At 35.5% G+C, this 24,923-nt stretch overlaps 2 protein-coding genes and 1 non-coding gene across 3 annotated transcripts; 2 read left to right on the top strand and 1 right to left on the bottom strand.

Moving 5' to 3' along the window:
• The first annotated feature begins 2,083 nt into the window (after positions 1-2,083).
• On the top strand, positions 2,084-2,190 carry LOC116137536. Its single transcript, XR_004129200.1, has one exon. It is a non-coding gene; the product is annotated as a small nucleolar RNA R71 (small nucleolar RNA).
• A 13,824-nt stretch (positions 2,191-16,014) lies between these two features.
• On the top strand, positions 16,015-18,050 carry LOC116137530 (isoflavone reductase homolog). The gene is made up of 4 exons (XM_031423231.1): positions 16,015-16,376; positions 17,192-17,432; positions 17,528-17,731; positions 17,810-18,050. The coding sequence occupies exons 1-4, from the start codon at positions 16,047-16,049 to the stop codon at positions 17,977-17,979; spliced, it is 945 nt and encodes a 314-aa protein (XP_031279091.1). The 5' UTR covers positions 16,015-16,046; the 3' UTR covers positions 17,980-18,050.
• A 231-nt stretch (positions 18,051-18,281) lies between these two features.
• On the bottom strand, positions 18,282-23,317 carry LOC116137529 (mechanosensitive ion channel protein 10-like). Its single transcript, XM_031423230.1, has 5 exons — positions 22,080-23,317; positions 19,508-19,631; positions 19,100-19,393; positions 18,774-18,976; positions 18,282-18,683 (listed from the first exon to the last, which is right to left on the bottom strand). The coding sequence occupies exons 1-5, from the start codon at positions 23,306-23,308 to the stop codon at positions 18,428-18,430; spliced, it is 2,106 nt and encodes a 701-aa protein (XP_031279090.1). The 5' UTR covers positions 23,309-23,317; the 3' UTR covers positions 18,282-18,427.
• Between the last annotated feature and the right edge of the window lie 1,606 nt (positions 23,318-24,923).

Raw genomic sequence — 24,923 nt, 5'->3', positions numbered from 1 at the left:
GAGATATTCCTCTAATGCCCGATATGGTCCATCCAATTGCTGATTTATGCTCCCTTAACACCCGAATCAACCACTCTTCCTCCAATTTACTCAGCCTTGCATTGATGATCACTGGAAAGGTTTCTGATTCACCAAGATACTCATATTTGAGGTGAGAAGGTAAAGGCTTCAGTTCAAGTTTTGGAGGTTCTTCCGTTCTTGCCTTTTTCTTCTCTTTTTCGATGTCAAACTCTTCAAATTCTGGATCTTGGCTTGCGTTTATCGGTTGAAGTGCTTCCAAAAGTCTAGCACACTCATTCTTTGCCGGCTCATCTACCTCTGTTGTTTTTTATTGGGCAATGCAAGCTTCTAAAGGTAGCTGAGGGGTGTTCTCTTAAATAGCATCTGCTACTAGTCTGTCCACCAAGTCTACACTAAAGCAAGAATCTGACTCTAATGGAAATTTCATGGCCTCAAAAACATTGAATGTCACCGTTTCATCTTGGACCCTTAAAAGTAATTTTCCTTCTTACACATCAATTAAGGCTTTTCCAGTGGCAAGAATTGGTCGCCCCAAGATGAGAGGCATTTCCTTGTCCTCTTCGATATCCAACACGACAAAGTTTGCGGGAAATATGACTTTGTCCACCTTAACCAATACATCTTCCACTATGCCCCTCGGATGCTTGATGGATCTATTTGCAAGCTGAAAATATATGGTTGTTGGCTTCACTTCACCAATCCCTAGTCTCCTGAAAATAGAAAAAAGCATTAGATTTATGCTTGCACCTAGATCACATAAAACTCTATCAAATGTAATATCTCTTATAACACAAGGGATAGTAAAACTCCTTGGATCCTTGAGTTTTGGTGGTAGCTTCTTTTATAGAATGGCATTACATTCCTCCGTAAGCATCACTGTTTCCTCCTCTTCCAACTTCCTTTTGTATGACAGAATTTCTTTGAGGAATTTTGCGTAGCTCGGCATCTGCTATAAGGCATCTGCAAAAGGAATGTTAATATGCAGTTTTTTAAATATCTCAATGAATTTCATAAACTGCTTATCCTGATTTTTCTTTCTGAGCCTTTGAGGAAAAGACGCAGGAGGGGTGTGATATGCCAACTCTGGTGGTATCTTAGGAAATGACAATTTTTCTTTCTTTTGCCTTGGCCTCTCTTCCCTCTTTGGTTCCTCTTCCCTGGGACTTGTTGGTTTCTCTTTAATAATGATCTCTTCGTCGACTTTTTCATCAGAATCTTCCTTGTCTTTTGGTGGGCTCTCTTCTTTTTCTGTTTGTTCCACCTCTTCCAAGACTGTTCCACTCCGAAGAGTTATTACATTCGCTTGTTCACGTGGATTTGTCACTATGTTGCTTGGTAGGGAACCCCGTGGTCTCTCATTCAGTTTTTCTGCTATTTGCCCCACCTGTACCTCCATGTTTCGAATGGATGCCCCTTGGTTTCTGAAAGTTGCCCTCGTCTCACTCATGAAACCTGTGGTCTCTTACATGAATTTCCCGAACATAGCCTCCAATTTTGACAATCTTTGATCCCCTAGTTGATTATTCACCCTCACTTGATTGTTTGGCACTGTTTTTTGATTCCATTGGTTTTTTTGCTGATTCTGATTGCCCCAAGACAAGTTTGGATGATTTCTCCAACCAGATTGTATGTGTTGGAGAAAGGATTGTTGTGTTGTCTCTGATTTCCTGCCAAATAGTTGACTTGTTTCGATGATGATGAAGCTGAAGCAAAGGTGTTCCCCACTTGACATTCATTGCTCACATGGTTACCTGCACAAAAATCACATGTCAGTTGAGGTGTTTGAATAGAATTCACTTGCATACCTCCTAATTGCTTCCGAAGTGTTGTAAGTTGGGCTGAAATGGCCTTGTAAGCATCAACTTCATGAATCCCTATAGACTTCTTCGGCTACATTCTCTCATTGGGTCTCTGATAGTTGTTACTTGCCAAGACTTCAAGCAACTCATAAGCTTCTTCAGGTGTCTTGTTTTGCAATGCTCCTCCAGATGCTGCATCCACCATTGTTTGCACATTAACCATCAACCCATTATAGAACGTTTGGACTTGCATCCAAACTGGCAAACCATGGTGCGGACGCTTTCTCAGCAGTTCCTTATATCTTTCCCAAGCTTCATACAGTGATTCAGTCTCTTCCTGTAGAAACGATGTGATATCATTTCTCATCTTTGCAAATTTCGCTAGAAGGAAGTATTTAGTCAGGAACTTCTATGCCAATTCATTCCAAGTTGTGATTGTTCCTGGTGGTAGTGCCATTAACCGTCCTTTTGCTTTATCCCTTAATGAAAAAGGAAACAATCTTAATCTGATGGCGTCATCTGACACTCCATTTGACTTGAAGGTGTCGCAAATCTCTACGAAGTTTGCAATGTGTGAATTTGGATCTTCCTTCAGATCTCCCTTAAATTAAACCGACTGTTGGATCATCTGGATGATTGCCGGCTTTATTTCAAAGTTGTTGGCTTGCACTGGTGGCCTAGTTATCCTTGGACCACTACCATCAACCGTAGGTATTGAAAATTCCCTCAATGTTCTGTTTTTCGCCATCTCAATGACTATAGCCTCTCGTTCTCTTCTTTCTCTGTTAAGTCTTCTTGCGGTTCTTTCAATCTTTGGATCAATAGGAACCACTGGATGATGTCTAGCTCTTCGTATAAACTACACAGAAAGAAAGAAAGCCTGAGATCACAAGCTAACAAAAAAGAACAACACAATTAAACTAGAAAACAATTAAAATTAAAATTAAACTCCAATCTAGCTAACACAAGAAAAGTTCAATGTTAACACAAAATCAATCACCGGCAATGGCGCCAAAAACTTGATGCATTGATTTTACAACATGCAATGTGTAGCAAGTGCATTAGTCGCTAAAAGCAATAAAGTGATAAGTAGAGTATCGTTCCCACGAGGATTGTTTGTTAAGCACTGATTTTTCCTAATTGTTTATCAAGTTGGAGAAATCGAAAAATGTTTGGATTTGCATGAGAAAAACAAGCTAAAGTTAAAACAAAATTTACTACGTACTTTAAAAGCTAATTAATGACAACAATGTTAATTCAAGAGAAATATCAATTAAAACAAAGCGGTTAGGGTTTTGACTTCACTAGGATTTTATGAATTAATCTACGAATAATGTTACTTCTACACTCACATGCACAGATTATAAATTGGACACCCTATTGTGTAAAACATACCTTCTCAGGCTATGTTTTCCTACTTATCCCTATTAAGCTTCCGCACCCAACAAATTGAAGGTTAATAGTTCCAAGTTCATTAAGCTAAATGGAATCCTAAATTGATTTCATTGATTCTCAAGCCTATCTCTAGAGTTCAATACAACAATGGCAATTACCCTAAGAAGCTAATACATGATTCACTTCTCAGTCTCATCATGCCCAACAAGTAATTTCAATAAAAACAAGAGTAATCACACAATCCATGCAATAGAATGTAAAAGAAACATCAATTTATTGATTAAACAATAAAATCCTAATTACATCAAAACCCTAACCCAAAAGTGAGTTAGTTCATACAAAAATTAACACAAATCGAAATAAAAGATGTAAACAATGCATTCAACGTGATGAAATAAAGAAAAGAGAACAAAATCTTCCCTATTTGATGAATCCAAAGAGTTTCAATCTCCAATCTTCTCCTCTTTCTCCCAAACAAAGTCGAACTCCAACTAAAATGACTAAGTCTCACTTATATAGTCGGTCCAAAAAAACCTAAAACTCGCCTAAATTAAAACGCACAGTTTTAATAAAAACTGAAACTTGCAGACGGCAACGAGTTGGTTTACAATTCTTTATCTGTCCTGAGAGTTTATCGCCACGGCGAACTTTTCTGAACAATTCTGAAATCATGAAACTGCCCTCTGCTTGCTTCCTTGCTTGAATCTTCAATCTTTGGTGTTCTCCAATAGGAACAAGCTCATAGTGCTTCAAATCCGCTTTAGAACTTCCTTGAATCCTGAGATTCGCTTGCTTCTGGGTCCAGAAACTCAATTTCGCTCAATATTTGCTCTAACTGCACGTTTTGGCCTAAAACATAAAATATATGAAATTAAGTTGCAATTCAGGCACAAACAAAATAAGAAGTATCCAAAATTCGGCCAAAAAGCCTAGATAAAACAGTATAATCCTAGGATTATCAGGGCCATCCGGTAAGGGGCTTTGGAAATCAATGTTGTCCCTAGGGCCAGTTCAATGTTGAAATCTACTTCTCTTTCCGAGGGTAAACCCAACAAATCTTCCGGAAATACATTTAAAAACTCCCGGACTACTGGCACATTCTGAATCTCTGGTTGTGGGACGTCACTACTTTGCACCACATGGGCAATATACCCAGAACACCCTTTTCTTAACATCTTTCTAGCCTTTATACTACTTATTAACATACTCAGTTGATGGCCATCTCCAAAACTAAATTTATCTCTGTCATCAAGATTAAATCTTGCTTTCTTTTTCCGACATTCAATTTCTACTCCATACCTCCCTAAGAAATCCATGCCCAAAATAACATCAAAGTCGGGCATATCAAATACTATCAAATCAACTAGTAACTCTCTTCCATGGATCATTACGGACTCCCCTAGTAGCATCTCATGGGTCACCACATTAACACCATCAGGTAATTCTATCTTAATAGGTTGACTCACTCTAATAGGTTTCAAACCTAATCTTTCTATCATCCCATAAGTAATAAAAGAGTGAGTAGCTCTAGAATCAATCAATGCATAAAGAGGAACTGAATGAAATAGTAACTGACCGGTAACTGCGGATGGGTTAGCCTCGGCTTCACTCTATGCCATTGTAAACACTTGAGCATTGGTACCTCTAGAAATCTGTGCTGCACGTGCAAGAGGGGCTTTACAATTTTCATCAAGTGCCCCAGCTGTTGGCACCTATAGCATACATTCCGGCCTAACTCCCTTAAACACTCCCCTGGGTGCATTTTCCCACACTTTGGACATGGGGAACACTCAATAGTCCTTGGCTGTTTACTTTGCTAGTCTCTTCTATTCTTCTTAGGCTGAAATTTCTTCTTATTTCTCACCTCCCTATTTCTGAAAACATTACTTCTCTCTCTCTGTGGAGCGAGAGATGGCTCACTCGATCCCGCTATTGATGGACCGGCTGGGGTGAGCTTGTTCACAAAGATCTCAGCACGTAAGGCTCGCTCCAAAGCCTCACTATAAGTCCAAGGGGGCTCGGCACCTGCCATTACATCACAGGCTATTTCTGGCTTCAACCCATACACAAACTTATCCCTCCTTAGTTTTGGGTTACTCACTACACCTAGCGCAAACCTTGCGAGGGAATTAAATTTCACTGAGTATTCTTTCACTGTACCAGTGCCTTGCTGCAAACCAATAAACTCCTGGATCTTTTCATGAACCCGATCAACTGTTCTATACTCAGTCTCAAATAATCTCCTGAACTCTCCCCAGGTCATAACTGTTATCTCATGAGTATCTTCCATCAACTCCTACCAAATCTAGGCATCACCCCGAAATAGAAAACTAGCATACCGGATCTTCTCTCGGTTTGTCATGGGAAAAACTGTCGTCGTATGCTCTAGGGACCTAAACCACTCCTCTGCCACTAATGGGTCCGTTGTACCTCAAAATTCTGACGACTGGTGTTGGCTTGGTAGCCCATAAATAGGCTCAATATGGTTCTACACTATCGGAGGTACTGATCTTTCTCTTTCTTCCTTGGTGATCGGTACACGAATAGGGGTTTCTACTCTCTCTCGTACAACTCTTCCTTGACCCTCTACTAACACTTGTTGTATAATATTTTGAATTCTCGCCTTATCAAGAGTAGGGGAGTAGATTCTGGCGGGTTGGAAGGTTCCCCCGCACTCATTGCATTCTTAATACTTGCTCAGGTTCAACGTCTCCTCTACAAGACAACCACACTTAAATCAACTCAAATACTCATTTGCTCCTATAAGTAAGGAAAGAATTAACTTACAACGGTCGGCTACGGAACGTTAATGCATCAAGAGTGGCACACTGTCAATCCCAAAACCTTTGCTCTGATACCAAAAATGTAGTAACTCTTTCTAGCTAATATACTTGGGAAATATAATATGATAAAAACACATATGCATTTAAGTGAAAACGAAAATTTTATTTACTTTAGATATTAAATTCTTTACATAACAAAAGTATCATATACATTAGCTTAAAAACAGTGGATAGTAGTTCCATTTCTCTTCGCTTCTCGACGTCCATCCAACCGCTTCTCACCTATTCCCTGCAAAAACATTTAGAAACAACGAGGTGAGCACTAGTTGCTTAGTAAGTAAATCCACTACACTATTCTTCTATCTTCGTTGCTCATATTCTGAATTCTTTCCTTACATCCCACTTCTTCTCAGTTCTTTCTTTGTTCTTTCTCTTTTCTTTCACTATTTCTAGTTCTCACTGTTCTTTCTTTCTAGTTCTCTCTATTCTTTCTTTATTCTAACTTCTCACTACCCATGTAGTAATCATGGTATCATGCATAGATATGATCCAAATGCACAAATGCATAAGAATGCATTTTCTTTCTACTTTTCTATTTCTTATTCTGTTTTCTTGTTTCTTTTCTATGTTTCTTTCTTTCTTTCTGTTCTATTCTTTCTTTCTTCTTTTCTGTTCTTTCTTTCTTTTCTTTTCTTTCTTCATCTCTTCTTTTCTTTTCTATTCTTTCTTATTCTTTGCCGATCGGAGTTGGTTGCCGCATGGATTGTCCTCATCTACATGCACTCTTACGGACTGTATGAATTCTTTTTCTTCTTAGGCCACTCATTAAAAGCGGCGTGCATGTAGGTATATTCTTTTGGGTACAACCCTCATCCATATGCACTCTTACGGGCCGTACAAATTCTTCTTCTTATTCTTAGGCCCCTCACTGAAGGCGGCGTGTATGTGGGAATATTCTTCTTCTTGTCACCCACGGGTTCCCCATCGCAACAACATTTCTTTTCTTTTCTTTAGCATTTTTTTTTCTCTTTGTTCTTTGTGTTTTTCTTTCTTTTTCTCTGTTCTTTAGTGTGCTTGTATGCATATATGCATGTAGATGGATTCTTCTTATTATTCTTTCTCAATTCTTAGTTAAATGCAAAGATGCAATATGGCATGTAAACATGTCATTTCCTACTTTCTCTACCATCTACAAACTCATTTCAAACTTTTATACTATCATAACAATACATGCACTTCACTTTGGAATTTAATCAAACAAGTGGTATGCACAAATAAGCACTAAATTAGTTACTCTTTTATCTCTTTTTCTAGCTACCAAAATTGAAACACAATTCTCTACAATTAATCTCAAACCTGGCCAGGAAATTCACACTTCAAAATTCTATTTCAACAACTTCATAATTTCTTCAAACTTCCACCAATTCATCTCATACTAAACACTACTTCTCATGGTGGAGATCAAACCACACTCATCATCAATTCCATCAACAAAACTCAATGCTCAAGTATATAAAATACATATAGGGAAATTCTCTACTTAATGATTGCTTAAATCAAGGACTAGGGTTGGATTTACTTACCTTGAACTTGAGTACTTCCACTAGAATCTCTTTCTCTTTGGTAGACTTCCTCTTCCTCTAAAATCCTAAGCATATAAACTATAAGAACTCAACACTTTAAAAATTAATCTCACATTTTTACAAGAATTTTTACCTTTGGATGCTTAGGATTGAATCTCTTCCAAAAGTCCTCTAAAATACCTTGAAATTGGTGAAGCAAATTGAGAGAATTGAAGATGAGAGTGGCATGTGAGGGAGTAGAGAATGATAGGGTTTGTATTCTTGAACTCTTAATATCTCATATTAATATGCATACTTTCCCATTTTGCCCTTACACTTTCTTAGAAATTTTATTTTTGCCCTTTAGTCATTTACAGGAATGCTCTCACCCTCATAGCATTTTCCATGAAATTTCCTTACTTTTCACTCTCCACATTTACAACTAATTAGGGGTAGAATGGTCATTTTTCCCTTAAGGAAATTTTCTCTAGAATCTTCTCAAGATTTCCAACCAGTTCTTTGCCCCGGAGAAAATTCTTCTTCACCTCAGCGAAGCATTCCAGAGCATATGTCACCGCGACGAAATTTATTCTTCGTCATGGCGAAGCTTGCAAATTCTAGAACACGGTTTGGGCAGAGAGTTTGTTGTCGCAGCGACAAACTTCCTTTGCCGCAGCGAAGTCTGCACTTCCCAAATTTTCAATCTTTCACCTTAACATAAGCAAAACTCAAGGAGTTAAAGGCATAAAAGCATAAATAATTTACCTTAATGTGGCTGTTACAAGAAGATCCCCCCATTAGGGTTTAAGGTCCCTTTATATATTGTTACCTTGGTGGACTTACTGGTGAAATAACCCTCACAAAGAGCAACACGCGACCTCAGGCACGTAGCCATATAGTGGCTTGTGGGTTCAATTGAATCCACTGAATATTTCAAAATTTTCAAAAAAATATTAATAGTTTATAGATTTTACAATTTTAACCCCACTTAACTTCATGTTGACCCCACAAAATAAATTATTAACTAATACTTTTTAAACTTTTCTTTTTTCTTTATTTCCTTTTTTTGCTCTCCTATTATATTTTTCTTTTGGTTGGATAATCAAGAAAGGCTACTCCTTTGGATTACAAGGTAAGATGTTACTAATTTTATTTTTATTTTTTTACTTAAAATTAATTCTTTTATTTTAGCTTTCTTAATTAATGAAAGATCATGAGTTGCGGGTTTTTGTTGAGTTTAATAAATGAGTTTGAAATAATTCTTAGATTTTGATGTGAGTTTTGATTTAATCTTGTTTATGTTGAGGTATGGGTTAATTAATTGCTATTTTAAGTTGGGTTTGATAAATTGTGGTTAGTTATTGAGTTAATTTTGAATATGGTTTAAAGAATTGATGAAACCCTAAGTTGTAGAGATTTGAGGATTTGGTTTAATTTTGATATATTGGTTAATTGCTTGATATTTAGAGTTAGATTTGATGAGTTTTGTTGGGTTTATGAGTTGAATTTTATTGGGTTAGTAGAAATTGTTTAAAAAACCTAAGTTATAAGTTGAATTTTGATAAATTTGTGTTGTTTTTTAATTGTTATTGCAAATAAAGTATATTTATGATAATAATTTTATTTTTATTTTTTTAGTTATGGACAAGTTTTTTATCAAAAGAAAGTTTTCTAATGAGGAACCATCAGTTGAACAAAACATAAGGTGTCACGATATTGTTCATAATAAGCCTATGAAATCTAGTTCAAGACAAACATATGTTAAGCTTAACTTGAGTAGTCTTCCAGCAGATCCTGGATTAAAGATTAAAATTTTAGAATATCATCCTAATGTAGAGACAAAGTGAGAAAGGCATACTTGCAAAAATGACCTTGCCAACCACACAATCATAATTTAAAAAAGCAAGCAATTGGGAATTCAATGCGTCATTTTAATCCCGTTTGGTTTAGAGAATATGCAAATTGGTTGGAGTATGGTGCAGAAAATGAGGGTGTTTTTTTTTTTTTTTTTTTGTGTTATTATCTTTTTAGACATGAAATTAGCATTGATATTACCTGTTGCAACTGCAAATGTTGAAAAAGTATTTTCTACGATGCAAATTGTGAAAAATCGACTACAGAATCGAATGAGAGATCAATTGTTAAATGATTGTCTTATCACATATATTAAGAGAGAGATATTTGATGGAATTGTCAATGAAGTAATTATGTAACATTTTGAGAATATGAAAAATCGTCGAGAACAATTGTAGAATTGATAATTTGGTATATATAACTTTTAAAAGTACATTTTTTATGCTTGTTACTTCAATATATATTTTATTGTAAATTTACCAACTTTAATGTTTTGAACCCATTAACTCAGAATCCTGGCTACATCCCTGCGCAACCTGGGATGGACTTGCATATGAAGTAACCCTTATGAGGTGACACGCGACCTCACTAACAACACAAGTTGATGCTTACCAATTAATAGACCTTTGGTAAACTTACAAGTGAAGTAGCCCTCTAATGGAGTGACATGTGGTTTGGTAACAATGCCTCCCTAGGACATGTAGAGCGAATCCGTGTAGGTGGATTTACCACATAACAAAAGAACAATATCATAGACATTCGCTCCCAATTCGTTAATCGGACTCCCTTCCTGAATTTCAAAATATAATTCTATCAAATACTATCATGCATCAAATCTAGTATAGAATATAATCCAGTCTTCTATATTACATTTCCATTCCATCCAAAAACATTAACATAGTCCAATGCCACCTGTCTAACACACCTTACACTTTGTTTTTTATTTCGCTGCCTATGAAAAGAGTAAACAATTTTTTCACACCTGAAAAATGGCGTAATGACACTTTCCCACCCTCAAACTTTTAAAATACTACTTTAATACTCAAAGCACAATTATGTTAGTAAGTTTCGTTGTGAAGAAGGGTAGGATGGTCAAAAGTCCATTATAAATAACAGCAAGATGGTCACAAGAGCGATTTTGGCCACCAAAATCGGCCGGAATCTAGCTTGAACAAAGAGAGGCACATGTTAGCAAGGGGCAGTGCACATTAATTAGCAACATTGTAGCTGGTGGTTTTTGCCCTTTTTTCGGCCTATTCCGACGTCCAAAGTCACTTCCAAGACCACTTACAAACTCCTCACAACCTCTTCTACAAACCCACACCTTCTTTTCCCTCCATATTTCCTATTTTCACTAGTTTTTGCACTTTTTTCTTCCCTTAATCGTCGCTTCCAAACCCAATTCCAGCCAACTCCGGCCACCAAAATCCAATTTACCACTGCCAAAAGATTCACCAACCTCTCTACTACAAAAGCCCCAAAAGCCAAACCATGCTCACTCACCGTTTGACGGCGGCCAACCCTAGGGTTTCTTGTGGTTCTTGTTATGTTTGGTGTGTTGTTGAGAGTTTTCCCAACCATTTTCACCTTCTCTCTAGGTTATTCCAACTTTTTCAACTTGGTGCACGCCAAGTGTTTGTGAAATTGCTCCAACCATGCCAATACACGCCCCAGCACAGACCGTTGGAAAGAGAAGAGAAGGAAGAGTAAAGGGTTTTTTCGTCTTTACAGTAAATATTACTATTTTTAATGGAATTTGTTAACGAAATATAATATTTGGATATTAAAGTGGTATTTTAAAAGTCTGAAGGTGAGAAAGTGTCATTGCTCTATTAGATTCTTTACCATATACCGCCTTATTTTATTTAATAAATGGTTATTTTTTCAGTATCTAAAATACTAATGTACAAAGGTTGAATAATTTATCTTATCTTAAACATAACAAATACTATAGATTAGCCAAACAAACAAATATTCTCTAGTTATGACTAGAATAAGGTCGAGATAATGATTAATAATACCTACACTGGACTAAATTCATACCTACCTCTAATATTTTATATCTCCACTACAAAGGTATCCATAACTTATAATATAAATGAAATAGTCAATTAGATATGGACAAAATTTTATTTTATCCAACAATTAGTTTTTGGCATTTTAAATCTATTTATAAACCCCATATATGTGAAGTCTCACGAAGTTTGTTAACAGGTCAATTTTTTATTATTTTTTTAGTTTTAAATAATATTTAACTATCAAAAATACCATAAAGTTTCTCTAAAATAATTTTGTTATGCCATAAAAAATATTACTTCAAATAAATTATCAAAAATTAAACAATAACTATATCTGTTGGAAATATTTTAAGAGATTAACACACAAATATGAGATAATATTGTTGGTACACACCTTTATAATTTTGCAAATGATTCCATTGAAATTGTAATTATTTTAGCGACAAAATATTATTACTCTGTAAAAATATTTCTATATTGCAAATCTCAAACAAAAACTAAATTCTTAAACGTTTGTGTACCTTAAAAATAATGTATACAAACATTTTCAAACAACTCTTGATTATCATGGAGACAGAGATTGGCCGCACAAGATTTTAGGAGGACGCCAAAAATATGATTAGACACCGCCGTATCATATTATCATGGGTGTAATAGCGTTTGGCTTCTAGAATGATTTATTATTGGGGATGTTACGTTAAGGAATCGATGGATCGCTTTGAAGATTATTGAATATTTATGAAATATATTTGGTTAGTTTAAATAAATTGTTGAATAATATATTTGGTTAGCAGGATAAATAGGTGTGTATGTTATATAGATTATGAAATTACCTTCCTTTTTAAATGTTAATATAATATTATTTTTTGAATAATTTTTTTTAACCCCCTATATTTGAAATTTTGCTAAAATACATCAGCTATATAAAACTTTAATTTATAGTAAAATCACCCCACCCACCTCAAGCCCCTGTCGACAGCCAGCCACCACCGCCGGCAATCAACAAAATGGCGCACGATTGGCCGTATATGGCTGACTGTGCGCCGACATAGCCATTTCCGCACATGGATTACAAATCCATGGTCGTTTCACGACCAAAGATGTAGGCATAAAAAAGCCTTATCTGGTCGAAAAAGGCGATTGACACTGAAGGCGGCGGTGGTAAGTAACACCTAATGGTGGTCTTAGGTGGCTGGGAGTATTTTGTTTACTTTTAAACTTTTTTGTGATTGGGGTGTTTTAGCTAATTTCTCAAATGTAGGGGGGTTGGGTAATTGTTATTTAGTAGACATTTGAGGGCAATTGTGTCCGAAATAACATTTAATTAAGGGCAAAATAGGTATAAAAATCATATTACCCGATAATCTTTTAATAACACCCTTAGAGGAGGGTATCAGATTACCCCCAACATTACCAATAGTAACCACTATTTGCAATAAAAGATACCCATAATATTTTATTATTTGCAAATCAAAACCAGAATCTTGCAAAATAAACGAAGATTACCCCTGTTATCTTATATGCCCCCGATCCAAACGCACCCTTAATGGCTAATATAATATATTTTAAGTAAGAAATCAAAATTTTCATTTTAACACGTTTTATTTTATAACATAGTAATATAAACTTTAATGTAATATAGCCCTTCAATTGATATATTATTTATTGGTTTTTGTCAAATATTTATTAAATTAACTTTTTATATATAATCATTTATTCGATTTATGTTTCACCAATTTATATATAACAAATATTATATTATTTTACATAATATTATTATGTATAATTAATTAGCATATTATTTGAAATAAAAAGTAGGGGTTGTTGGTGGCATTATTCTAACTTAATATATAAGTTGTGGTTACTTTTAAGAAAGTGAGGAAGAAATCAACTCAACTCAACTCAACTCAACACGACACAATAGTGGAAGTGGAATTCGTTCAAGGTTGTCTGCCCCACTTCCACTAAAAGCACGTGTCCTCCGTTGAGCATGACTAGATTCATCATGGATTCATGATGTTGCTGCGGTGAAAACAAAGCTGAGAAAACAAAAACGACGTCGTTTTTTTAANGAATTGAAAAGTTCAATAATTATCAAAAACACCCCTGCGTTCAGCTAACCGATGGCGCGAGTGGCGTGGGAATAAAGGTGACACACAAGGCTCAGGCGCACAGCATTATCTGACATTATTAAATGCAAACAACTTTTTTCTGACATTATCTATTGATAATTATAATAAATAAACAAGTATATTTAAATGCAAACACTTTTTCAGAAAACTATTAAATACAACTCCACCAACTTTTTTCAGAAAATTATTTTCAAAACTGTTAAATCACGAACCAAACGAAGCCTATAAGATTCCAATAATTTTGTAAAAAGCATAGTAATGACGGTTGGTTATATATGTAGTAATCTGATTATCACTATTTTCTTAGGTATTTTAAAATTACTTGATAATCTTAATTTTGTTATAATTTTACCCTTAACTATTGAAAATTTTGGACAAGAATGCCCTCGTTTTGAAAACAATTTATAAGAATATTCATAGACTATTTTAACCTTATACACAAAACTTTTGGACAAGACCCTTGCATTGAAATCAATTTACAAGAATGTCAGATCTGGCCACCAGCGGCCGTGGGCCACCAGTGGACATCACCAGAATGGTGCACAATCGGTCAGATCTAGCTAGCCATGCGCCCATCTGGTTGTTTCTGGCTAGATCAATGGATGGAGTGGATCTGCCCGTTAACAACTAGATCATTTCTAGCCAGATCTAATTGGTTGTGCGCCATTTTGATGACTTCCAACTGTCAGTTAGTGATGGTGGCCGACGATTGATTGTCCTCTTGGTGTTGGGGTGTTTTGGTTAGTTTGTAAACTTTTATTGTGGAGATGTTTATCTAAATTCTCAAACTTTGGGGGTTAAAAATGATTTAATCATTTAAATAATAATATTAAAAAGAAAGACAATTTAGTAATCTATATAACATATCCACCAATTTATTCATTCCAACCAAACATATCAATATAACATAGCATGATAACCATCAATTTATTCCAATCTAACCAAACACATTTTATATAACATTCTCATTAATCTTCAAAGTAATCTATATTCCCATTAATATAACATTTACGGTAATATTCTCTTAACCAAATGTCTTCTTAATTTAGCTAGGCAAAATGTTATGAGCTTTGTGTTGGTCTTTTCCTTGAGGCCCAGTGGGCTTCTAGCATAGAGTCTGGGCCCATTATTCTTACCACTATGCCTTGGGCCCATGGAGTTCCGATTGTTAAAATGCTTTGGCCGATGGAGTTCAAGTAAAGACGAAGAAATGTCTCTTTAACAGTGAGTGGTGAGCGGAATGGATATATAACCAGAATCAAATTGAGACAAATGAACCACCAATCTTAATTTGACCCTTTATCTCTTGACGTGCCATTTAGCTTAATTAATTATATTGGTTAAATAATTATTTCTAATAGAATAATAAGTATTATATTTAGATTCAATTTGCAACCAGTTACACCAACTTGTTCTATATGGAATTTTCCTTAATTTTAATGTCGTCTTACGGATTGTTTGTGTCCAAATTGAGGTCACTAATATTGTTAATTTATAACCATCATTGGGTGATTTGACAGTTAATTAGGACTCTTAAATGTATTATTCAAAAGGTCCTAAGTTTAATCCATCGAAGAGATTTATCTGGTTGTCAACTTTAGAATCCTGGAAAATGAGTTGCTAATGAGGGCGGTCATTAAAGAGATTTATCTGGCTATCAACTTCAGAATCCTAATGATTAATTGAGGTGCGTGCAAACTGATATAGATACTCCAGTCACAAAAAAAAATAAAAAAATAAACCCGATTTATTCACAAAATCTCTTATTAATCCACGCAACAAGGCCTTTTAATTTGTATCTCTGTGTCGCATTTAATTTAATTATCCTTTTGAAGTAGTCTTCCACTTTTGTTTTAACCGCCAATTGTCTCTGTGGTGCTTGTATTTTTTATGAAAATATTTTCTTTTTCGAGATTAAGACCATCTATGTGATACGTGTTTCAAAAAATAAAAATTCGATCTAATTTTTTAATTGTATTTTTAATAATTAAAAATTTGAGTCCATATTCAAAAATTGTTTTCGTATTGAAAATTATGAAAACGTATTTTAATCGTTCTTTGATATTACATTAGTTTTCATTATTGTATTCAAAAATTGTTTTAAAATACAGTTTGATTCATTTTTACCTAATGCTTTTTCATACAAAAATTTTATCACCCATTTTTTAAAATAAAAAATGTTATTAAATTCTATATTAAAATGACCCTAATTATCTTTTGAAAAATTAATAAGTTGTTAATTCGCAGGATTATATTATTTTCATTTATATTTTAAAATTTTGTATAATAATATAAATAAGCAACCATTTTATTGTTTTTATATTGAAATCAACAAACTTGTTGATTAACTTGTAAGGCATGAATGAGTACGTGGCTTAATTATATTCATTTTTTGAGAAACCATGCACGACCAAGTCTCAAATCTCTCTATATATTCATCTCTCTGCTATTAAACTTTCACAACTGATCTTCAACCCAAAAAATGGGAAAGAGCAAAGTTCTTGTTGTGGGGGCAACAGGTTATATAGGAAGGAGAATTGTGAAGGCAAGTTTAGCTCAAGGCCACACAACTTATGTTCTTCAGCGTCCGGAGATCGGACTCGACATCGAAAAGCTTCAAATGCTGTTATCTTTCAAAAAGGAAGGGGCCATTCTCGTCGAGGGCTCCTTTTCCGATCATAAAGGCCTGGTGGATGCAGTGAAGAAAGTTGATGTTGTGATTTGTACGATGTCTGGAGTTCATTTTCGGAGCCACAACATTTTGTTGCAGCTGAAGCTTGTTGAGGCGATCAAAGAAGCCGGAAATATTAAGGTAGGATTTCTACTTCTTGGTGTTATTTATGGATATGTGTTTTTGTCTTAATAGTGGTTGGCTTTAGCTGTGGGTTATATTGATTGAAATAGAAGCAATTTTGAAATTTTGTTCTATTACTTGGTTGAAAAGTAAATTTGTTTCTACGTCAATTATATGAAAATTTGATAAAAATTTGATTCTTTGTTAAATCTTTTAAAATCGAGTAATGAGTTTAAATTATATGTATAAATTACTGTTGATTATTTATTATTTGACCTTTTCTTCTTCGTTGTAGTTGTAATCTGCTTATTGTTTGGAGAGCTCGATTAAATGTATTATATTTGAATTGGTGAACTACCTTTAATTTGACAGTGAATGTCCGTTCAAACCTAGTTTAATTTCTTTTATGTTAAAATATATAACTAATCTCTGACTCTATGTATTGTTTTTTGTTCTTTATACTTTATTATGACCGCCGGCAATAAATTAGACTTGATAAGAAAGCAAACTCAACAACTCTAAATTCGTCTTTCTCTGTGTTTTTTTTAAAAAAAAATTGAGTAACTCAGATGGGATAATCTAATTAATTGCTTCAAGCTTAGTGCACTTCATCATGTAAGCTTCCACGATCCAAAACGACAAAAATCAGGAAATTAAAAAGAAAATAAAACTTTGATATATTAGGTAAAATATTCCAATTAATTGTCCCCCGTTAGCTTAATTTAATTGTCTTTTTCAATCATATTAATCGTAATAATCCTTCGTTGAATATTATTAATTGCTCGGACGGCTAATTAATGTCTAAATAAATTATTCTGTGGGACATTTTGTAGCGTTTCTTACCTTCGGAGTTTGGAATGGACCCATCAAGAATGGAGCACGCACTTGAACCAGGAAACGAAACATTTGATCAAAAAATGGTAATTAGAAGAGCTATTGAGGATGCCAATATCCCCTTCACTTATGTCATCGCCAATTGCTTTGGTGGTTATTTCGCCGGCAATCTCTCTCAGTTCGCCACCCTCGTTCCTCCAAGAGTTAAAGTCACTCTCTATGGAGATGGCAACGTTAAAGGTATAAAACTTACGTAAATATAATTCTAATTACGTAAGTATTAATATTTTGAATTATTTTTTCAATGTTTGACTTTTTGTACTAATGGCATATAGCGATTTTCATGGACGAAGATGATGTGGCGACATACACAATAAAGACAATAGATGATCCTCGAACATTAAACAAAACATTGTACGTGGCACCACCTGAAAACATCCTATCGCAAAGACAATTAGTTGAGAAATGGGAGAAGCTTATTGGAAGACAACTAGAAAAGACAAGTATTTCTGGGCAAGACATTTTAGCTATGTTGAAAGGTAAATTAATTAATTGACTTCAATAAATTAGCATGAGATTTTGTTATTTATTGTGTATTAATTAAATATTAACTGCAGGGACGGATGATATTGGAGCGAAGGCTGGATTGGGACATTTTTATCATATTTTTTACGAGGGATGTTTGACAAACTTTGATATAAAGGAAGAGGGTCATGAAGAAGCTTCAAAGCTTTATCCCGAGGTGAATTACACTCGGATGGAACAATATTTGAAAATCTATGTCTAGAACTCAAAATTATATATGTATCCATTATTTTATTTTTCGACTTAATTGCTATATGTACTAAGTTTTCTGTTTCTACATTTGATTTAAGAAGCTGATAAAATATTATCAAGGATGTAAAATTTAATTAAATGAAAGACAAATTGACATGTTTTAACTTTTAAGACTCAAATGAATCAATTGGTGTGAGCAAGTTTTTCTATTCATAAAATATATTTTTAATTTCTAACTTAGACGGCCATCAAAATCAACAATAATATATAGTAAGGTAACTTATTTGACAAATTACTTAAAGTCATCTCCATCGTACTTATAACAACAGCCTTAATTACTAAAATTAAAGTAACACAACTTAATTAATTAATTACAGAAGTCACTTAGAATAATTATTTTAAACGTAAAAATAACTATAATTAGTATATATAAATTAAGACAGTAAATGTCATGAAATTTAGCTCCAATTGTCGAGGTTGACGTGGTTGAGACGAACCTCTTGAGGAAGAAGACTATACTTGATTCCAAGGTTCTCAAGGATCTTTTTCAACTCAAGGATAAGCTCAGATATCCGACTACTCCTCTCCCCATAGTTTTGATGATTGATGGTATGTTGAACACATAGGCACATTTTCAACTTGTTCTGTTCGTCAATTTCTTTCACAATCACTGAGTGCCTGGGGTTCCAGTACTTGGGTTTGCTCTCAACATATCTGCATTTATAATAATAGAAGAAATATTGAATTTACTAATACGAAATCAAGAAATTCAATTAAAAGATGATTAATAGATCAGCTGATTACGCTTGAATCGCCTTCTTAAGCGTAATGATGGAATCCATGGATGTAGATATATCAACTGTGAAATTAATACTATCAGCCATTTCTGGACTTCTGTAGAAATTGCTGATTGGCTTTGTGAGCAAGACCGCATTCGGATAATAAATTTTCTCCATATCATATCGGAGAAATACCGTCGTTAATATATTCATTTCTTCCACAATCATCTATCAAAACAACATAAATAAACATCAACTAATGTTACAAAAGAAAAGTTCAATCAATTTTGTTCAAGATAGAACAGTTTGATGCCAAAAAGTTAGAATTATGGTGAGAAGATTCGTACTAACCTGAACGCCATCAATGACGCAACGATCTCCAATGTCAAAAGGGTGCATGATGAAGATGAAGACGATGGACTCGAAGACCATTTTGCAAGTGTTCCGAAACATGAAGCCCACGAGAACTAATTGGGTGAGGACAAAAACTATTACTTTGGATGTTGCCACCTCCATAACCATGAGAGACATCACAAGAATGATTATACTGACAATTGCACTTGCCAATTTGTGCAGTTGTTGAACTGCCGTTTTGGTATCATTCAAAGAATGTGCTAAAGCTTTTCGTTCAAGATAAGCGCGAACCTGCAGATGAAAAGACACCATTAATTAGCTTGATATTGCAGAGGTTAATACTAAGTAATAGTGAACGAGATTTGTGATGAAATTGACTCAATAATAATGAGGAAAGACTCATACCACCCAATTTCTAAATGAAGATTTTGTGATCCTTCCAGTCTCAAGGGCCCCTTCGAAGAGTGCAAATATAGTGTGAATCTCAACACGTGTCAAAAATCTCATTAAATCTTCTTCTTCAATATACCTACAACAAAAATGAAAAAGAAATGGTACGTATTATTGGCTCCGTTTGGTTCAAAATTTGGGGGTTTTGAGAAAAGTTTTTTGAAAAAAGTTAAAAAAAAGTTGAATTGGGCGGGTATTACGATGTAAGATTTATAAATTATAAAAGACCCCCTATATTTGTTTATTTACAAAACACCCCCTATAATAAAATCTTAAAAGTTAACAAAAACACCCCCAACCCAATGTCAAATACGGACAGCCGGCCACCACCGCCGGAGGGTGGCCGGGTTCACCGTATTGGCGCATGACCGACTGGATCTTGCCGGTCGTGCACCGATATGGCCTTTGCCGGCCAGATCCACCGTGGATCTGGCCGACAAAGGCCAGATCTGGCCGTCAACGACGACCAACAAACGGTCGTTGTTGATGGTCAACGACAACCGTTTGTTGGTCGTCGTTATAAACCGTTATGGCCAAAGATCTGGCTGTCAACGGCCAGATCTTTGGCCTTAGATCTGGCCTTTTCCGCCATATCCACCGTGGATCTGACCGGAAAAGGCTAGATCGGCGTACTACCGGCCAGATTCAGCCGGTAGTGCGCCATCCTAACAGATTCCGGCCATTTCTGGCAGTGGTGGCCGGAATCTGGTAAATATGAATTACTGGGGTGTTTTTGTAATTTTTAAAAAAATATTTAGGGGTATTTAATTAAATTATCAAATTTAAGAGGTTTAAAAAGGTTGAATAATATTGGGAGTATTATCTCAAAATATGACTTTTTGGATATTTTACTGTTTAACTTTTTGGGAATACTAAAAGTAGTATTCCCAAAACTGAAACAAACGCAGCCATTGATTCTACAATAACTCAAGTACTCAACAATTTATGCATTCTCATACATGAATATTCGCACTTTAAAAAAATATGAATTGGTAATCAACTTAAAAAAAAAAATTATTTAACGAATTATGCATTCACACACACACACACAACACACACACACACACACACACACATATATATATATATATATATATATAAAAAAAAAAAAAAAAAAAACAAGAGTTGTGATAGTCTTAAAAGGCCTTTATGGTGATGACCTTAAAGATAGTTGGATCTTATGATTCGGTGGCAAAGCATGCATGAATAAGAGAGTTTATAATAGTTTTCCCATTCCCTTATCTCAGGGGAAGGATCCCACTCAGTTTCTGTCCCAACATGGAACGACCGCGTTTTTTTTAATTTATTTCTGCATGAAAACGATTTTGTTAATGACGCCGAACTTGATTAGGAAATCTGCACCTGATAGAACTCTTGGCCAAGAATATTCATGAATTTCCATGATCATATATATTCATTAATATGGAGTCCCACACTAAAATAATCCTATCCAAGAAAACCCTTAACTATTTTCTTCCACTTAATTAACTGGAAGAATATAGAGACTCTAATGATCAGAAAGTGGGCAGTGTCCGACTTTCTGGCAGACCACGCCCACAGTGGGGAATATTTGAGACATTTACAATGACAAGTGAACACCACATCAGGACCATTCTATACGGGATGAAAAAGAACCCCACCATCAACACAGATCAATTCACTACTTGGAACACCACTAATTTGTACTAAACTTATGCACACTGAGAATATATATTTGTCACGATCAGGTGTCTGTGTATATGGGGAAGAATTTGATGAGAAGTGGACACCCTAAAGCACTAGCCTTTTTTTTTTCTCACTCGTGGCTGCCTGAAACCCCACTTTCTAAATCCAGAAACAAGTGGGTATCGTGAGTCAAAATAAATGGCAAGACAAAAAGAGTAAAAATATGGTCATATTGGCCACTCCATTGAAATCCCACTTCTAAAGACTTCATCTTATGAAATAATTATAAAATATATTAAAAATTAAAAATTTGTTTAGCTGTCTAATGAAAAACACACTCAGGTTATAAATAGTGCGTGCTTAGCCAGCAATGTCAGGAATAAGTAAACTTATACGAATATATATATTATACAATACTGTGAGAATAATGGCTAGCTAATCTGATACTGATTTTATGATGCCATGCAACGCCAAGATTTTAATACTCTAGCGTGGCTAATGTTGCTATCTCTGCATTCTAGAGCTACCAATAATTCTTAAGATCGATGACTGTTTGTGTACAAGAATTATTACATATCTAAGCCATATATACTTAATAAATTATAAGATTTTTATTATAAATTCTTAAGCTAACTATGGAAAAATTCAATATAAATGTATGCGCGGTATGAACATCTATCAAGTTTCGCACTTATCAATTTCAGATCTGTAGTTCTCTTTATTTTTTGTCAATGAATCGATTAATTTCATTAGCCGCTTGAAGCACTAAATTAAATCTAACTCCTTGAATACATGTTAACTAAATATATAGCTGATCATGAACGCTAATTAAATTAATTTTAGAGTGAGATAAATTAGTTACTTGGCACCCGGTTTAGCTACGTTCTTGAAGATCCTTTGCGCAGAGTTTCTCGCTGCCCATTCGCTAGTAATCTCCGATTCAGCGTTTCCAAACTCGTCAACAGTCTTAGAAATGGTTGATAAACCTGATGACCTTATGTAATTCACCAGCTTCTTCACGCTCCAAGCCGAAGCCCTCCTCTCCGTGCTCAACCTCCTCAGCTTCTCCATGTCAATCTTCCTCGACCCAAACTTCTTAGATTTGTAAGCATTCCTCGCTTCCTTCAACTTCCCCTCCTTCCATCTCGCCGGCATTGACTTCGATTCCGTCAGATTATGACCTTGCTTCTCTTTACTCATCAATCCGTCCATGTCCATCGGCGGCCCCGAAAGCGTATCCAGTATATAATGATGAAACACACTCTCTTTCATTCGATCAAAATATGTTGTAACGTGAAACGATGAGGCCAATAATTTCACTAATATGATTTTAATAAGCCAAATCGTTGCACCGAGGAGCACTGCAACGAGAGCTTGAAAGACTTTCTTGAGAATCTTGTTATTTTCACGAACTTTCCCGTTGAACATGCTCCATGCGATAAGAACGAGGGCCAACCAGAGGCAGTTTTGAATGCTTTTTCTGAGTCCATAGACGAAATACAAAACCTTTTCTCTTAGCATGAAGTTGCGGACGATTAAGAAGACAATGAAAGTCATCAACCAGCCGGAAACTAGGCGGCCGCAGAAGGTTACCATCACCATTAAGCACCATTTCCATGTCTCCATTCCCCATTTGATCTCGTTCTTGATTGATTTTATAGTGAGAGAACAAATCAAACAAGTCATAATAACGATGAACAATACCCATTCCACCAAGAGTCTCCACTTAATTTTCCTCCTTCTCTTTCTTACCTGATCTTCTCCCATTCCTCCATCGCCTTCATCAAATTCGTTCTCCCACTCGACATCTTCATCGTCGTCGTCATCTTCGCTCGAAGAGTACTTTTCCAGAAAAGATTCCATTTCGTCAGATTCAGGAATTGGTTTGTGGCCAGTTGCCGGATAGTTAAACTCTAGTAATCGAGCTTTTGGTTTGGAGAAGTTGAGGCGGCGAAGAATTTTCGTTCTTGCTGAGTTCTGGGACTTCTGCTCTGCGGCTATCTGGTCCTTGAGCTCTGTTTCCGTGGCTGGAGGTTTAGGGTTTTGTTGATCAATGAAGAGAACGACGTGATCGGACCTTGGCTTTTCCATCAAAATGGGTGGCTTAGTGAATTCTCTATCGAGACTGAACGCTTATATATAATTTCTTAAAGCGATTCTCCACTTAGGTTGAAAATCTGTGTTCTACAGAATGAGTGAACAAGAATTAAAGAAGAAGGAAATGTAAAACGCGCGTGCTTAGAATTTGCAGATTGCATGAAGATACTGGAGATCTGGACCACGTTTCATGACGCAAACGTGATGATTAGACTTAGACTGAGATGTCTGTACTGTCCTGTTACGTCATGTCACGCTGTAACTGACATACTTAATGATCCGGTCCGAAATACAAATAATGCAGTCCTAAAAGTTAATTATAAAAGTATTATTATACGGCAATACAATTTTCTTTTATACTAAATCTCTTAAATTATATATGAATTGACGTATGTTCAAATGGTTAATATATTCGACTGTACGTGTTTGTTCGTAAATAATTGATTTTACGTTGGTGTTTATTCTTTCTACATCATCGTACACTTGTATGGAAATTTCAAATTTTGCATGTGCGTAATTGTTGTTGTGGGCGTGGGAGTAGGAGGAGAGGACCGCAATCATACAATTACAATGACATAAATATTGCAAGCAGAAGGCATTAGTAGTGAAAGATTTTGACCCACATTATAAAATGGAGAAGGACAAGACAAGTCACAAGAGCCATTAATTTATTATTCATATGGCAACAAAAAAGGATTATGAGAGCTAGAGACTATAATTTAGTTATATGAAAAACTTTAATTTTAATTATTAAATTTCTTCATAAACAATTACATTCAAGGAAATTTATCTCATTAAATTTTGAATTTATTATTGATTGATAAAAATCTAAACTTTATACCAGTTTATATGAAAGATTTATGTCAACATTTTAAAATTAACAAGGTGCCCTAATTTCAAGAGGCCCAAGAAAGCCCATTGAAATTCAAATTTAACGGGAGGGACTAAGGAGAGGGAACTCTCTTTTTCGCTGAGCCCTTGGGCACGCACATGCCCATAGGAAAAGCTAATCAAAAAAGGCCTAGGATTTACAGTCCTCTACACAAAGGCCCAACCAAAAAGAAGCCTTAACAAAAACAAAAATATTTATACAAGGCCTTATAGTCTCAAAGAAGGACTCAGCACAACCCAAAGGGGAGCCCATCAAAGGAAGAATAAATCTAAAGGCCAACAGCCCACGCAAAATAAGGAGGCCCATGCAGAAAGGAACAAAGCCTGGCGCAGCTGGCCCACGTTTCTCTCCACGCAAACAGCCCTCACAGCCTGCCCGTGCAATCGGCCCACACAAGCAGCCCATACAAAGAACCCATACCATCTGTCCAAAAAAGACGCCACACGCCCAGCACACCCTACCCAGCCCAATACCAATCAGCCCGCCACTGCCCAAAATGAACAGCCCACGTATCCATTACCCCAACAAACTTCTTATAAACCCCATCCTCCATTTTGATATCCAGCTTCCAGCCCCCAAAAGTTCCAGGCCCAGCACCCATTAACCCCGGCGGAAATGTTCCGTCACTATAGACTCAACTCGCTGCGAACCCGTTCAATAATTAGTAGCAAGTCGTGAAGTAGCCCTCTTTCTTTACTAAAAAGTGGATATATGCCC

The sequence above is a fragment of the Pistacia vera genome, unplaced genomic scaffold, assembly GCF_008641045.1.
Source record: "Pistacia vera cultivar Batoury unplaced genomic scaffold, PisVer_v2 Contig329, whole genome shotgun sequence".
Lineage (NCBI taxonomy): Eukaryota > Viridiplantae > Streptophyta > Magnoliopsida > Sapindales > Anacardiaceae > Pistacia > Pistacia vera.
This window is presented reverse-complemented; position numbering and strand designations above follow the sequence as displayed.

Excerpts from the sequence above, each read along its gene's own strand:
- LOC116137530 (XM_031423231.1), top strand. The coding sequence starts at position 16,047 with ATGGGAAAGAGCAAAGTTCTTGTTGTGGGGGCAACAGGTTATATAGGA. Across the intron at positions 16,377-17,191 it reads AAGAAGCCGGAAATATTAAG|CGTTTCTTACCTTCGGAGTT; the intron begins GTAGGATTTCTA and ends GACATTTTGTAG. Across the intron at positions 17,732-17,809 it reads CATTTTAGCTATGTTGAAAG|GGACGGATGATATTGGAGCG; the intron begins GTAAATTAATTA and ends TATTAACTGCAG.
- LOC116137529 (XM_031423230.1), bottom strand. The coding sequence starts at position 23,308 with ATGGAAAAGCCAAGGTCCGATCACGTCGTTCTCTTCATTGATCAACAA. Across the intron at positions 19,394-19,507 it reads CTTCATTTAGAAATTGGGTG|GTTCGCGCTTATCTTGAACG; the intron begins GTATGAGTCTTT and ends TTTCATCTGCAG. Across the intron at positions 18,684-18,773 it reads CTTAAGAAGGCGATTCAAGC|ATATGTTGAGAGCAAACCCA; the intron begins GTAATCAGCTGA and ends TTATAAATGCAG.